Source organism: Equus przewalskii, chromosome 29 (assembly GCF_037783145.1).
Source record: "Equus przewalskii isolate Varuska chromosome 29, EquPr2, whole genome shotgun sequence".
Classification (NCBI taxonomy): domain Eukaryota; kingdom Metazoa; phylum Chordata; class Mammalia; order Perissodactyla; family Equidae; genus Equus; species Equus przewalskii.
The window spans coordinates 5,000,848-5,014,139 of NC_091859.1; the positions used below are offsets into that span (position 1 = coordinate 5,000,848).

General features: G+C 36.0%; 1 protein-coding gene across 10 annotated transcripts in view; it reads right to left on the reverse strand.

The window, feature by feature from the left end:
- Positions 1–13,292, reverse strand: part of OSBPL8 (oxysterol binding protein like 8) — a 196,096-nt gene that overhangs the window by 120,510 nt on the left and 62,294 nt on the right. For 8 of the 10 annotated variants that reach the window (XM_070600113.1, XM_070600115.1, XM_070600117.1 and 5 more), the window contains exon 2: positions 9,044–9,152. Coding sequence is in view for 5 of the 10 variants with exons in the window: in XM_070600111.1 (XP_070456212.1) it covers positions 9,044–9,085 (42 nt within the window). In the remaining 5 variants the exon portion in view is untranslated. Of the gene's footprint in view, positions 1–8,192; positions 8,271–9,043; positions 9,153–13,292 lie in introns of all 10 variants that reach the window. The other 2 variants (XM_070600116.1, XM_070600106.1) reach the window with 1 other exon arrangement.

The following is a 13,292-nucleotide window of genomic DNA, read 5'->3' on the forward strand; positions in this document are numbered from 1 at the left end:
TTATTTAATTTAATTAATTTAAATGTAAATTAGCCATAAGTGGCTACCCTAATGGATATCTCAGGTCTAGCACAATCTTACCTTCCCCCAGTTCAACCTAACTGACCACTCTCTAGCATCTGCCACTACTGACCACTCTTTTTCTCAAAACTCTCTCCTTTTCCTCAGTTTCCAAGCTATTTTCTCTCCTTTCTCTTCTTGCCTCTCTCTGCTTCGCACCATCCCCATCTGCCCCCTTAAGACAATTATTTCCTAAAGCTGCATCCTAGAATCGCTTTTGTCCCCTTTCAACATATTTTCCCTAGATGATTCCATTGACTTGAATTTTAAATGGGCTCTATTCACTGACCACTCCCTAAATTAGTTTCCCATCTTAACCTCTCCTGAGCTCCTGCTCCTTAAGGCCATCCCAATTACCCTTCTAGTGAACTCATTCTTCTTATCCCAGATAAAACATCACATCCTTAGAAAGGGCTTTCCTGACCTTCCACGCCAGGCCTAACAAATGGATACTACACCCTAGCCAGGCATAATAAACTGATACTCTATCTGTGTTGTCACTGCATCCTACTATCAGGCAGAACTGCAGAAGAGACCCCACAGAGCTGCAGGCATTCCTAGGGACGCTGCTCCTGTACCTCCATCTTCCCACCTGAGGAGGGAGAAAGATCCCTCACTCATCTTTCCCTGAACCTCAACACTTACAGCCTAACCACCACAGTTTGCCTAACAGACCTGTGAACTCCACACTTGGCTCTCATCTCTGCCCAGAAAACTACTTTAGAATATGGTTCAAAAGCCACTTCAGCAGAAGACATACACGATATTTGTAGAAAACAGCAAGACTCATCCCATATTCTGATACACTCTATCCTTACCCTGCTTATTTTTCATCCCAACAATCATCACACAACACAGAACATACTTACGCATCTTTTTAGTCTTCCTCCACTGGGATGTTAGCTCCACTGGAGTAAGAACTTTGTCTATTTTGTTCAGTGTTGTATCCCTTAAGACTAGCACAGAGTCTGACACATGGTAGACACTCAGCAAACACTGAATGAATAAATGTAAGAAAAGGCTTACTCATTACTATAGCCCTAATTCCTAGCAAAGAATTTCTTACAGCTAGTTTGCTGAGTTCCTCTAAATTAAATGAATTAGTTTAAACTCTCTTATGGCAAAAAACAAGTCTTGCTCATCTTTGTATTTTCCAAAACTTAACATTCTGTGTGCTTAATATAGATACACAAACTATAACTTGAATTAATATAAGCTTGAATAAATACCTTGAATTTAGTTTTCTTATTTGCTCATGAGATCTATTACAGTCCTAAAATTCTGTTATACTAACAATTCAACATAGAAAATTACCTCAACCCTAAGAATATCCTTAGTTGTAACTTAAAGCATATTCATATTTTCTTCCACTTTTAGTCTTTGGCCATCATATGCCCAAATTCCATTGTTAGGAATTCCCCTATCCTTTTTCTTAAATAATTCTATCCTTCATAAATAACATCGTTACAGACTCACCACCAGTTTCTGGTAGTGAAGCGTAAGTCATATTTCTTCTGGTACTGGTGGTCTCTTGTCATGATTAAACCAACCTCCTTCATCAAGGTCTTCACATACAAGTACAAAGTTCAAAATCAATCAATATGTCAGTTGTAACTAACGTCATGTAGCTGATGAGACTGCTAGTGAAGTCTATGGTTATGAAACAAGAAAAAAGTTAACTGTCCACTAAAATAATTACACCCATGATCTTGGCCTTTGGACTACACAACTACCTTCTTTGCTTCCAGAGTTCTACTTCTAACAAATCACTAACTAGTATTTCATGTTGTTCAGTATGAAGCCATAGATAAGACTGCTAATAATAATATGGAAACGTCAACATCCATGACTCATAATATCTATCCACCTCACATAAAAAGGCAGTTAGCTACTGCTCTTGATGTCTCAGCAACTACCAGTACATGCTGCCTAAATGCCAAAACATTCATCTCAGATAGAAAAGTCAAAATTAGTTACAAGAAGAAAGCTTTGGGTAAAAAAAAAGATCATGTACCAAATAGTTTTAAAAGCATACATTATATTAGATAATGCACGTAAAAACTTTAAAAGATGTTTGAAAGGCTAGGTGTAATATAGGTGAGATTATAACACAAAAACACTAGCCTTTGCATTCGATGACAAGAATAACAGAATGAGAGTATCGATTAAATCCTACCACAACCTCCTGGCTAGCTATGCGATCTTAGGAAAATTATTAACCCTTCAGACCCTCAGTTTCTTCATTTCTAAAATCAGAGTAATATCTACCTCACAGTATTGTGGAGAGGATTAAATGAGAAAGTGTGTGAGATGTCAAGCCCAGGTAGGGGCACATAGTAAGTGTATAAAACATATTTTTTTTTCTCTCCACACAAATACAGTAACCCAAATATGGAGAGTACAGATTCTAGAATTCTAGGAAGTAAAATCCAGAAGGGAAGTATTTTCTACTCTGCTGCTACTACCCTACAGATTTTAATTGTCTTTTACACAGATTACACAACTGCATGCTAACTTGTTCCCTGTGCTAACCGCCTCTATTTCTATGGTTCTGAACCTTAACTGTGCATTGAAATCACCTGAGAGACTTTAAAAAGTACTGGTGTCTGCATCTCACCCTCTGAGACTCAAATTCAATGAGGTGCAGCCTGAGTACTGGGATTTTCCAAAACACTCCAGATAACTCTCATGTTCAGTTGTTGCCCCTCCAATATTCCATAATTCTGCTAAGTAAACCACAACTCTGCATAAGTTGTTTCTCTGCTTAAAAAAAATTCAGTGGCTTGACATTACCTTAAAAACAGAAAACTCGAACTGTAAAATTAGTATTCAAGGCTTAATCTAACTGGCAACTACCTAGGTGAGATACCCCACCAGACCACAGACTTTGGATTATCCAGCAGCAGGACCCATTCCACTAGACTGGGATGCACAGAGATTAGGACTATGACTGTGATAGGCAAAATAAGAGCCTCCCAAAGATGTGCACATCCTCATTCCTGGAACCCGTGAGTGTTATCTTACACTGTACCAGGGACTTTGCGCTCTGAGTTGGCCCAATGTAACCACAAGGGTCCTTATAAGAAGGAGCTAAGAAGATAAAAGCGAGTAGCAGGAGATGTGACAACAAAAGTCAGAGGCTGACGTAATGGAAGGAAGGGGCTATGTGACAATGAATGAATGCAACCTCTAGACACTGATAAAAGCAAGGAAATGGATTCTTCCCTCAGAGCCTCCAGAAGGAACACAACACCTTGCTTTTAGACTTCTGATATCCAGAACTGAAAGATGATAAACTTGTGTTGTTTTAAGCCACGAAATTTGTGGTAACTTGTTACAGTAACTTGTTAAGGCAGCAATAGGAAACTAGCATAATGACCAACAGTGACATTTAACAGAGAAGCCTATTTTGGCTCAACTATAATGATTTCCGCTGCCTTCTGAGATACTGAGTTACCTGTAACTACATGTGTTCACGCCGATGCTGGACCACTGGCCATCGGGGAATACTGTAGACAGAATTCTTACATCAGGCAGATCATTAGACTAAATGATCTCCAAGTTTCCCACAAAGACTAAGGGGGACTCAGGTTTGCAAAAGGCTCTGCTGGTAGCACAGTCTTTATGAAATGGGAAGAAAATCAAACAGGCCTCTACAGAGGCAATTCTGAAGTATTTAAGCATTAGCCAAACATTTAGTAGGCAGGTCTCAAAGGATATTCAAGTATCAGATGAGAATATGTACCAAATTTGGTGGCCCTCAAACTTTGACTGAAGCCCATTTATTATAGATGAGACAAGAGACTTCACAACCCTTCTTCACTCATTCTCACCTTTCAGCAGGGGATGGAATCTAATAAGAACAACCAAGTCCCATTTTACAAGAATACTGTGGGAGGATTTGTAAATGGCATATGGATTTACAATTGACTTGAATGCATAAATGCTCTAAAGGCCAGTTATTGGGAAACTACGCACCAAAAATACTGTCATTACAAATATGCTATCACCAATACCACACAATATACTAAATCAATAAAGATAATGACGAAGCTAAACTATTAATATTCCTAACAAAAATAGCAACATTTAAAAACTGTGACCCACTAAAAATAATATCTGACATTACCAAAAATTGGAGCAATTCTATTAATTTGCACGACCATATACACAAGCTGTACAATGTTGCTAAATGTTACATATAGTAGCCACATTGAGAATATGATTTAAAGCTCTCAATAAACTCTAATAAAATACCAACTTTACTTTATGAACACCAAATCACAGCAATCATGAAAAACTTACCCAGTAAGTATGCAAAATCAAAGTTTCAGGAAGTTGGATTATCTCTAGGTCCATCAGGAAGACACTCATTTACCACCTTCTGAGAATAATTGAAATCATCTTTGTGGTTCCTTCTACTTCAGAAAGGCTTTGATTCAAAGCACCCAATTTAAATGAGAATCTTAAGAAAGATTTCCTGAATTGAGCGCCCATTATAATACTAAAAAGATTCACACATATTTTTAAAACTTTTATTCTCTTCTAAAAAGCCACTTACATAATCAATTTTTAATACAACAAAAGATTTTGACTTATAATAGAACTTAAAAAGCAGTTTCCTCTGGTAACTGAAATAACATATTAGATATTCAAAAGATGTAAGACTTTCCTTAAGTTAAGGAAGATATTCTAATTTTTTAAAATCTAAAAAGATATTTCACTTATTTAGTCCACCTCAATCTATTAATAAAAATTGACTCCTACACTTTAAGCATTTTGATAAGTAATTTTCACATATTGAAGTATATGGAGTAGTTACTTTGGCCTAAACAAAAATCTGACTTATGACCTATCAAACATACATTGTACATGTGCTTTTACCACTAAAGTAAAGCATGCCTTAAACGTTATCTCAAAAGTAAAAGAAGGCACTCTGAAGATAAAGATGCATACTCCCCCTCCTACAGTACTACTGGTAACACCCACATCAGTACTCCTGAAGATAAATTCCCTCAGGAGACATCAGCTGCATGTTGACCTGCTAATCTGCAACTCAATATCTCTTTGAAACTTTGGTGAATGTGTATCCTGGGTGTGTTTAATGTATGTTCTTTGTTCTATAAAGGTATAAAACTATACTGAAAACCATGCTTCTCCAGAATGCTTTCTTCCTTGTGGAGACTGCCTTTCCAGATTATTGCCCTCAGCACAGCTCAAGTAAAGGTCACCATATCTCCCTTATCTATAGAATAGTCATTCACCATCTGTGTCGACAATTCCTTAGAGATTAATTTCTAAAGTGATATAAATTCTGGACTCTTACAAAATATTTTAGGACATATATTAAATGTACGTTTGTGTCCTACAGTATATTAGTGCCACATTGAGAAATTTAATCCATGTTTTTCAGTATTTACCACCTAAGACAAACAACACTACCACAAAAAATATAACTATAGGCAACTGGGATAATGAATAAGCAAATGAATTTTTTAAAAACATAAAGAGTAATCTCTGGGGCCGGCCCAGTGGTGCAGTGGTTAAGTTTTCACGTTCTGCTTTGGTGGCCCGCGGTTCGCCGGTTCGGATCCTGGGTGCGGACCTACGCACCACTTATCAAGCCATGCTGTGGCAGGCGTCCCACATATAAAGTAGAGGAAGATGGGAACAGATGTTAGTTTAGGGCCAGTCTTCCTCAGCAAAAAGAGGAGGATTGGCAGCAGATGTTAGCTCAGGGCTAATCTTCCTCAAAATAAATATATATATAAAAAGTTATCTCATGTGAAAGAAGAAAATTAAATGAATGAGGTCAGACTGAGTCCAAGCTTTGACAACTTCACAACCAAGACTACTACAATAGTATCTTAATTAATATCTTTATCTCTCACTCATCCAAATCATTTTATATCTGATTCCAGATTCATCTTATCCAACTACATAAAGAGAGTCAATGACATACCACAGCCTACAGGACCAAGTTCAAAATCTGTGGTCTGGGACTCAAAGACTTCCATAAGTTTAGTATCTATCTGCCACATCAATCATTATTCCTGTAAATACCACTACTTTCCAATCTACCTAATCAATTTTTCTACTCAGTTTTCCCTGAATAAACCTTGAGCAATTAATTCCCCACTTAGCCTTGCCTCTTGCTATCCTCCCTTCCTAAAATGTTCTCCTTGCTCATTTTCAATCTCATGATCCCTATTACCTGTGTTATTCAAAGTTTATGTTTTAAGAAAGCTTCTCTAACCACCCCAGTGTAGAACAACGACCCAAGCTTCAGAACTTGTGAACTACGCCTTGTATATGGCCCTCATTTAACACCTAGTAAACACTGTTATTGTCTTATCTATCCATTTCTCCTCTAGTCTTCCCAAAATAAACATAATTCAGACAGACTACATCGTGAATCTCTTGGCATCCCCTTCATCTGGCATAGTACTTTGCACAAAGGCTGCATTCAAAAAAAGTTTACTAATAATATTTTAAAAACCAGTGCATGCAATCAGATTTTTAAAAACACCACCACCTCGTACTGACACAGTGCATTATATTTTCAAAGAAATTTCTGGTTTCACTAGGTCAAACTGTCCGTAACAAGTAAGCAGGACAAGTATTCTTCCCTATATATTTTTTATTGAAGTAGAGTATTTGCCTCAATATTTTAGGCAGAAAAACTGAGATCCAGAGAAAGTGTAAAGCCAAAATTACCAAATAGCCTAGGGTTTTTTCAATGTGCTTTATTGTCTCTCCTGTCTTCTAATTATTTATCTTTCAGAAGAGAAGGCTTAATCTTAACAGTTATATTAACAATAACAATAGTAGCTTTTATTTATTAGATGTTTACAATGTGCATAGCTTTGTAAGAGGCATTTTATAGATATATTATCTCAATTAAAACGCAAAAGAAGTCTGGGAGGTAGATATTCCTATTATTTTTATTTAAAAGATGAGGAAACTGGAAACCCGAGGATTTAATTAACTAGGTTATACAACTAAGCGACAGAGCTCGGATTTTAACAAGTAGCTAAATGTCTACAGAGCCCCTGCTCTCATCCCACTTCTCCTACACCTAAATAGTAACTGGCTTAGGCCGCACAGTGCAAAGGTGCTTTTTATAAATAAGTAACTCAAAATGGACCTCAAGATTAGTTTTAAATACAGAATATTTCAGCAGTTCTTATTGAAATTATTGGTATTCTCTCTAAAATGAGCTACAATATTTCATAAAAGAAACAATGAAAAGGAGAAAAAAACTGCTCTCACTGCTTTTTAAATAACTTGCTCCAACCTCTCAACATCAACAGAATTTAAAATAAAAAATGATTACAACTTTATTACTACAGCACAGGTATTCTGGTAAAGAATTTAATACTATCTACTTATTTATTTTAAAAGGTAACAATACATTTTAAGCAATTCTATTCAGAAAGACAAGTACGAAGTCAACCCTTAATGGCAAAGTAAATATTCAGAGACAAACAAACCTCAGCTGCCCAACTGTGAGCTCTTAGAGAACATAACTAACCTCCCTGAGCCCATTTCCCTATCCATGAAGTGAGGATAGACAAATATCTACCTTTAATGGCTATTATGAGGACAGTTTCACAAAGCATACACTTAGAAAATAGCAATTATTGTTAGTAAAAGAATGAAAATGCATTTTCATTATCACTAAGAGATTTAAAATATTTTAGCTAAAAGAACTTAAGAAAGTCCATTAGCTTTAAATAAGAAGCTATTTATGGAAAAGTAAACATCATGTTCTAAGACAAGGCTTTAATCTTAACTTTTTGCTGAAATCATAGTAAAAATAAAATAACCTACCATCAGTTTTCCATTTATAATCGCCATGACAATAACCTTCCTCATACATCAAGTTACTTCCATGTCCATTTTATTCTCTATTAACAAGTTACGATTTTAAAGCTTAACTTTTTTTGACTATTTAAGAAAGTAAAACAAGTTTGAACCAGAAATTCAAGAAAGGTTAGGACCAAGTTAATACAAGTAAGCAAAACTGCATTTTGCTATCAATCATTAGGCTGTTCCTACATTTTAGCCAGAACAAAGGACATTTACTAAGTTAAAATTTACAAACACCTCAATATGACAGTGACTCTCACCTCCACAGCAATGTGAAAGACAGGAAAGTTGGCCTCCGCACTATTCCAAAAACAGAAATTTGTCCAAGAATCCACCACCTAACAAACCATAGAGGTACCAGCTGACTACGTTACCCAGGAGCAACATTCCTTTAGGTAGCAGAAACCTTCTTCACAGAGTCTATAAATCAATATTTAATAGACTCTCTCAAAAGCAACAGGAGAATTGAAAATAAAATTATCGTGGAACAAAATGTTTTTGTACAATGATAAATCACCATTTAATCTACCCTACTGGTGAATTTGATTTTTACTTATTAGATAAGGTATACTATCCAGTACGCCTACTTATTTATTTTAACTTCAGAATACAATTCAATCACAATCACAAGGCAGCAATGCTTATTAAATCTTTATGTTTTTACAGAAAGAATAAATGTGGCAACTGCTCTTGATTCCTAATTATTTTGTTTCATTCCCTTTATCTGCTCCTGGCCGCATGTGACTTGAGATTTGGAGGCATTTAATCTCCTCAACTGTTAACATCCTCTTGTTTCACTAAGACAAAGTTTTCAGGGAAAAACATAAACACAAACTACTATATCAGTATGTCTTACACTATATGGCTGCGAAGGTGAGGGAAGAGTGGGAGGAGATGGGGCAGAAATTTCAGAAAACTGACTCGGTTGTGCTCCAACAAGCTTTAAACTATCTGTAATTTTCATATCAACAGAGGAGTTAAAGTATTATTTTAAACTATCCTTTCAAAAGTTTGTTTTAAATATATTTTTTTAAATAAAATCATGGCTTCTATCAAATACTTTATAGCCACAGACGATACTACCTTATTATGCTGTAATTGAACCACTCACCGAAGTTCGGTCAGGTTCTCCATCTGCCAGACCTGCCTCCATAGTGAAAGAAGATAGGTCTATGCTTCTCTCTCCATTAACGTTCAGCCATCCTGTAAATTCGGAAATCCTAGAAGAAGAAAATCATATGTATTAGGACTGGTATAAAACTATGTTAAGTGGAAGACAGAGCATTAGCTATATTAGGAGGGAGAAATCATTTTACACTGAGGTTATTGGGAAATCCAATAAAGGAAAAAACAGATTTTGACAAGGCCTTGAAGAATGATAAAGATTCAGAGAAAAATGGAAGGAAAAAAGAAAATATTCCAAGTTGAAGAGGAATAGCAACAGCAAGGTTAAAGACATGAGACTGTTCAAAATTTGAAAAGATGCTTAAAACTGCATATAATTAATGAAATAAAGTTAAATGTAACTTTTTTCATTATTACATTGGCATAAACTAAAAAGTGTGCTAATATCCAACACTGGTGAGAATGTAGGAAAACAGGTATCCTCATATAATTTTACGATAAGAATATAAATCATAAGTTTTAGAGGACCGTTTAAAATATATATGCTTTCATCCAGCAGTTTCAAGGCTAAGAATTACGCCACATATACACTTACACAAATGCACAAAGATATATAAACAAGCACATCCAACAAACTAATAGATATGACGGGAAAAACTGGAAACAACCTTAATGTCAATCATTAGGAGCTGGCTTAAATTATACTACAGACATATAATTGAATATCATGCAACAATTTTTTCTTAATGAGGAAGATCTATATGTAGCAAACTGGAAAGAAGAACACATTAAGTGGAAAAAGCAAATGACAGAACATTATATACTGTTTGTGTTTCTGTATTTTTCAATTTTTACAATGAACATGTATTACTTTTATACTTATTTTTATTTTGAAAAGTCTTAGAAGTATGTCTTCATCACAAGTCTTTTTCTCCAAGCTGAACTCCTACAGTAAACTACAGATATTCAGAAGTCTCTATAACTTTTCTAATAATTCTTCCTTAACACATCTAACAAAACCAAACACAATAAGATTAGCCCAAGCTAAGTTGCCTTTCAACTTGTAAACCTTACAAACCTTCCTCACTACATATATTACAATGCATTGTAGTTATTTGTTCTCATGATCCAATCTCTTCAAGGGCAGAGACTGTGTTTTACTGATCTGTCTGTCTATCCAGTGCTAGCTCATGGTAGGCATTTAATAAACGTTTGTTGTACTGAACTAATACTGTCAACTCAATTATCTATAAGAATAAAGTAATAACTCAAAATAGCAAAAGATACAAAAATTATTTATGTCTATGGGATGCAAACTAAAATTCTTATTTGAATACTGATAGATATTATCTTCTAGAAATCGGCAATATTATTAACAAAATAACAAAATTCCCATAGGAAACTTCAACTTCAAAAATATTTTTCCAATTTTCTCATCCTGTCCATTCCATTTCAGGAATTCATTCATTCCTAGGCATTATACTAAGCACTTAGAATACATCAATAAGCAAAACAAACAACCAACCCTGCTCTCATGAAGCTTATATTCTAGAAGAAGGAGATAAACAATAAATTAGTAAGTTATACAGTATGCTAAAAGGTAATGCCATGAGAAAAAACAAACCATATATGCAGAAGACATCAACAGAAGATAAAAATTCTGCAACATTACCAAGAACGTGATTAGTAAATAAAATAGCCCATCTAGCTCAATCATTTAACATAGTTTTACTGCATGCCTCCCCAATAAAGGAATTCAATCCAATAAAAGATCTACTGTAAATAAATCACTACACAAGTACTATATAAGACATCTGAACAAAGTGCTATGGGAGCTCAAGGTCCTAAGTGCTTAGGGGCAAGCATATAGTATGGAAATCTACTGCTGCCAAACGATTGACACTTTAAAATACAGAACTGTTACCAAACAATGAATACCAAAATATTACATAAATCTGACAATGTATGTCTCTTCTCTAGCCCTGCGAGAAATTATTCATAAAAGGCAAAGAACAATTACATCTACCCTACTCAGTTAAACAAGAAGAAAAATGATCACTGAATGACACATTATTTCCATCTTCACTGGAAATATGCAGGAATTTAGTTATGACATCACACAAGAATTTGTTTAGGTGTGGGTTATCTTGATTAATCCTGTCGGCTCTCAAGGAATTCTTTTCAGACTGACGACTTTATCTTTCTCCAGTTCAGAGAAGTTTTCCTCTGCTTTTTTTGTTAATTATTTCTTTCTTCCTATTCTCTATTCTTTCTTGCTAGAATTTGTATTAGGCAAATATCGGAACTCCATATTTCTTAATTTTAATTTTGTATTTTTCATTTATTTGTATTTTTGTGTTCTACATCCTTTAGTATTTTATCAACTTTATTTCCCAGGTTACCAAACTGGTCTTTAGTCCATTTTATTCCTCAGTCCATCCACAGACTTCTTATTTTTATCAATGATTTTTTAACACAAAAAAAATGACTTCCTTATTTCCTGATTACACATTAGTAACCTGTTCTCATTATAGTTGTGGTATTCTTTTGAATCTTTCTAGGAATACAAGCTAGATTTTCTTGTAAATGTTCTGCTGTTCACTGTTCTTCTCTCCAGGGAATCCTGTTTCTTCTAAAGTCATTTTAGCTCCTCATCTTGATCCTTCTCTTTTGTCTTATGGGTTTTCTTCAAGTGTCTGGTGATCCTCGCTTGTCTAGTCACAGTGATGAAAACTCCATAGTGTAGACCCCCTGGGTCTATCTCTAGCATGAGTGTATCCTTTTATATCTCAGTGGGTGAGGACTGCCAGATTATTTTATATATACGTATATCTCCAGAAAAAAAATTCTTTTTTTTTTTTTGAGGAAGATTAGCCCTGAGCTAACTGCCGCCAATCCTCCTCTTTTTGCTGAGGAAGATTGGCCCTGAGCTAACATCTGTGCCCATCTTCCTCTACTTTATATGTGGGACACCTACCACAGCATGGCTTGACAAGAGGTGCCACGTCTGCACCTGGGTTCCGAACCGGCAAACCCCGGGCCGCCGAAGCGCAATGTGTGCACTTAACCGCTGCGCCACCAGGCCAGCCCAAAATTCATTCTTTTATCTGTCAGGTCCTTGGAGGCACTTGAGTTTGTGACCTCAACTTTGGCAATTCACTTGCTATAAATTTTTAGGTAATTTGTAACTATTTCTTGAATGACTCTATATGGGTGTGTGTATATATGTAATGTACACACACACACACATATGTATGTGCATATACGTGTGTTTGTCGTCTGTGTAGCATTCGCTGCCTTATTAAGACTTTCTTGGCTTTATCCCAATTTATAATTAAAATTAATGCTGTGCCATCCTTAACCTTCACAATCTGGAAATGTGGATTTCCTCCCAATATAATTTTCACTTAACTGAACCTTGCATTTTTTTACCATTTAAGCCAGAGGTCAGCAAACTATAGCACACAATCTAAAAATGACTATTACATTTTTAAATAGTTGTAATAAAGAAGAAAAAGGAGGGAGAAGAGAAGAATATGTGACAGAGACCATATGTGGTATACAAAACCTGAAATATTTACTATTTGGCCCTTTATAGTGAAAATATTTGTGTCCCATGTGAATACTCATCAAAGGGTGACCTCAGCAGAGGTGGATTTTAATAATCAGGTGGACAGAATGACCTATTCTGTGAACATAAGCCAGCCTCTTTCCCCAGCCATTCCTGTCATCGCCCAATAGGTTCAGGAACAAAGTGGCCATGGTGGCAGGGACTGAGGTTATACATGGGTTCAGCAACATGGATCTCCATTCACCAAGACCAACCTGGCTACAGCCACTGCTGAGTGTCAATCTGCCAGTAGCAAAGACTAATACTGACTCCTCAATATGGTACCACTCCCCAGGGTGATCAGCCAGCTACCTGGTGGCAGGTTGATTACAGTGGACTGCTTCCACCACAGAAGGAGCAGTGTTTTGTTCTTACTGGAATAGACAATTACTCTGGAAACAGATTTGCTTTCCCCGCACAAAATGGTTCCATCAAAACTACCATCCGTGGACTTATAGAATGCCTCATCCAACATCCTATTACTTCATACAGCATTGCTGCTGATCAAGGAACTCACTTCACAGCAAAACAAGTGTGGCAATGGGCCCATGGTCATGAAATTCACTGGTCTTACCATGTTCCCTATGATCCTGAAGCAGCTGGCTTGAGAGAAAAGTGGAATGGC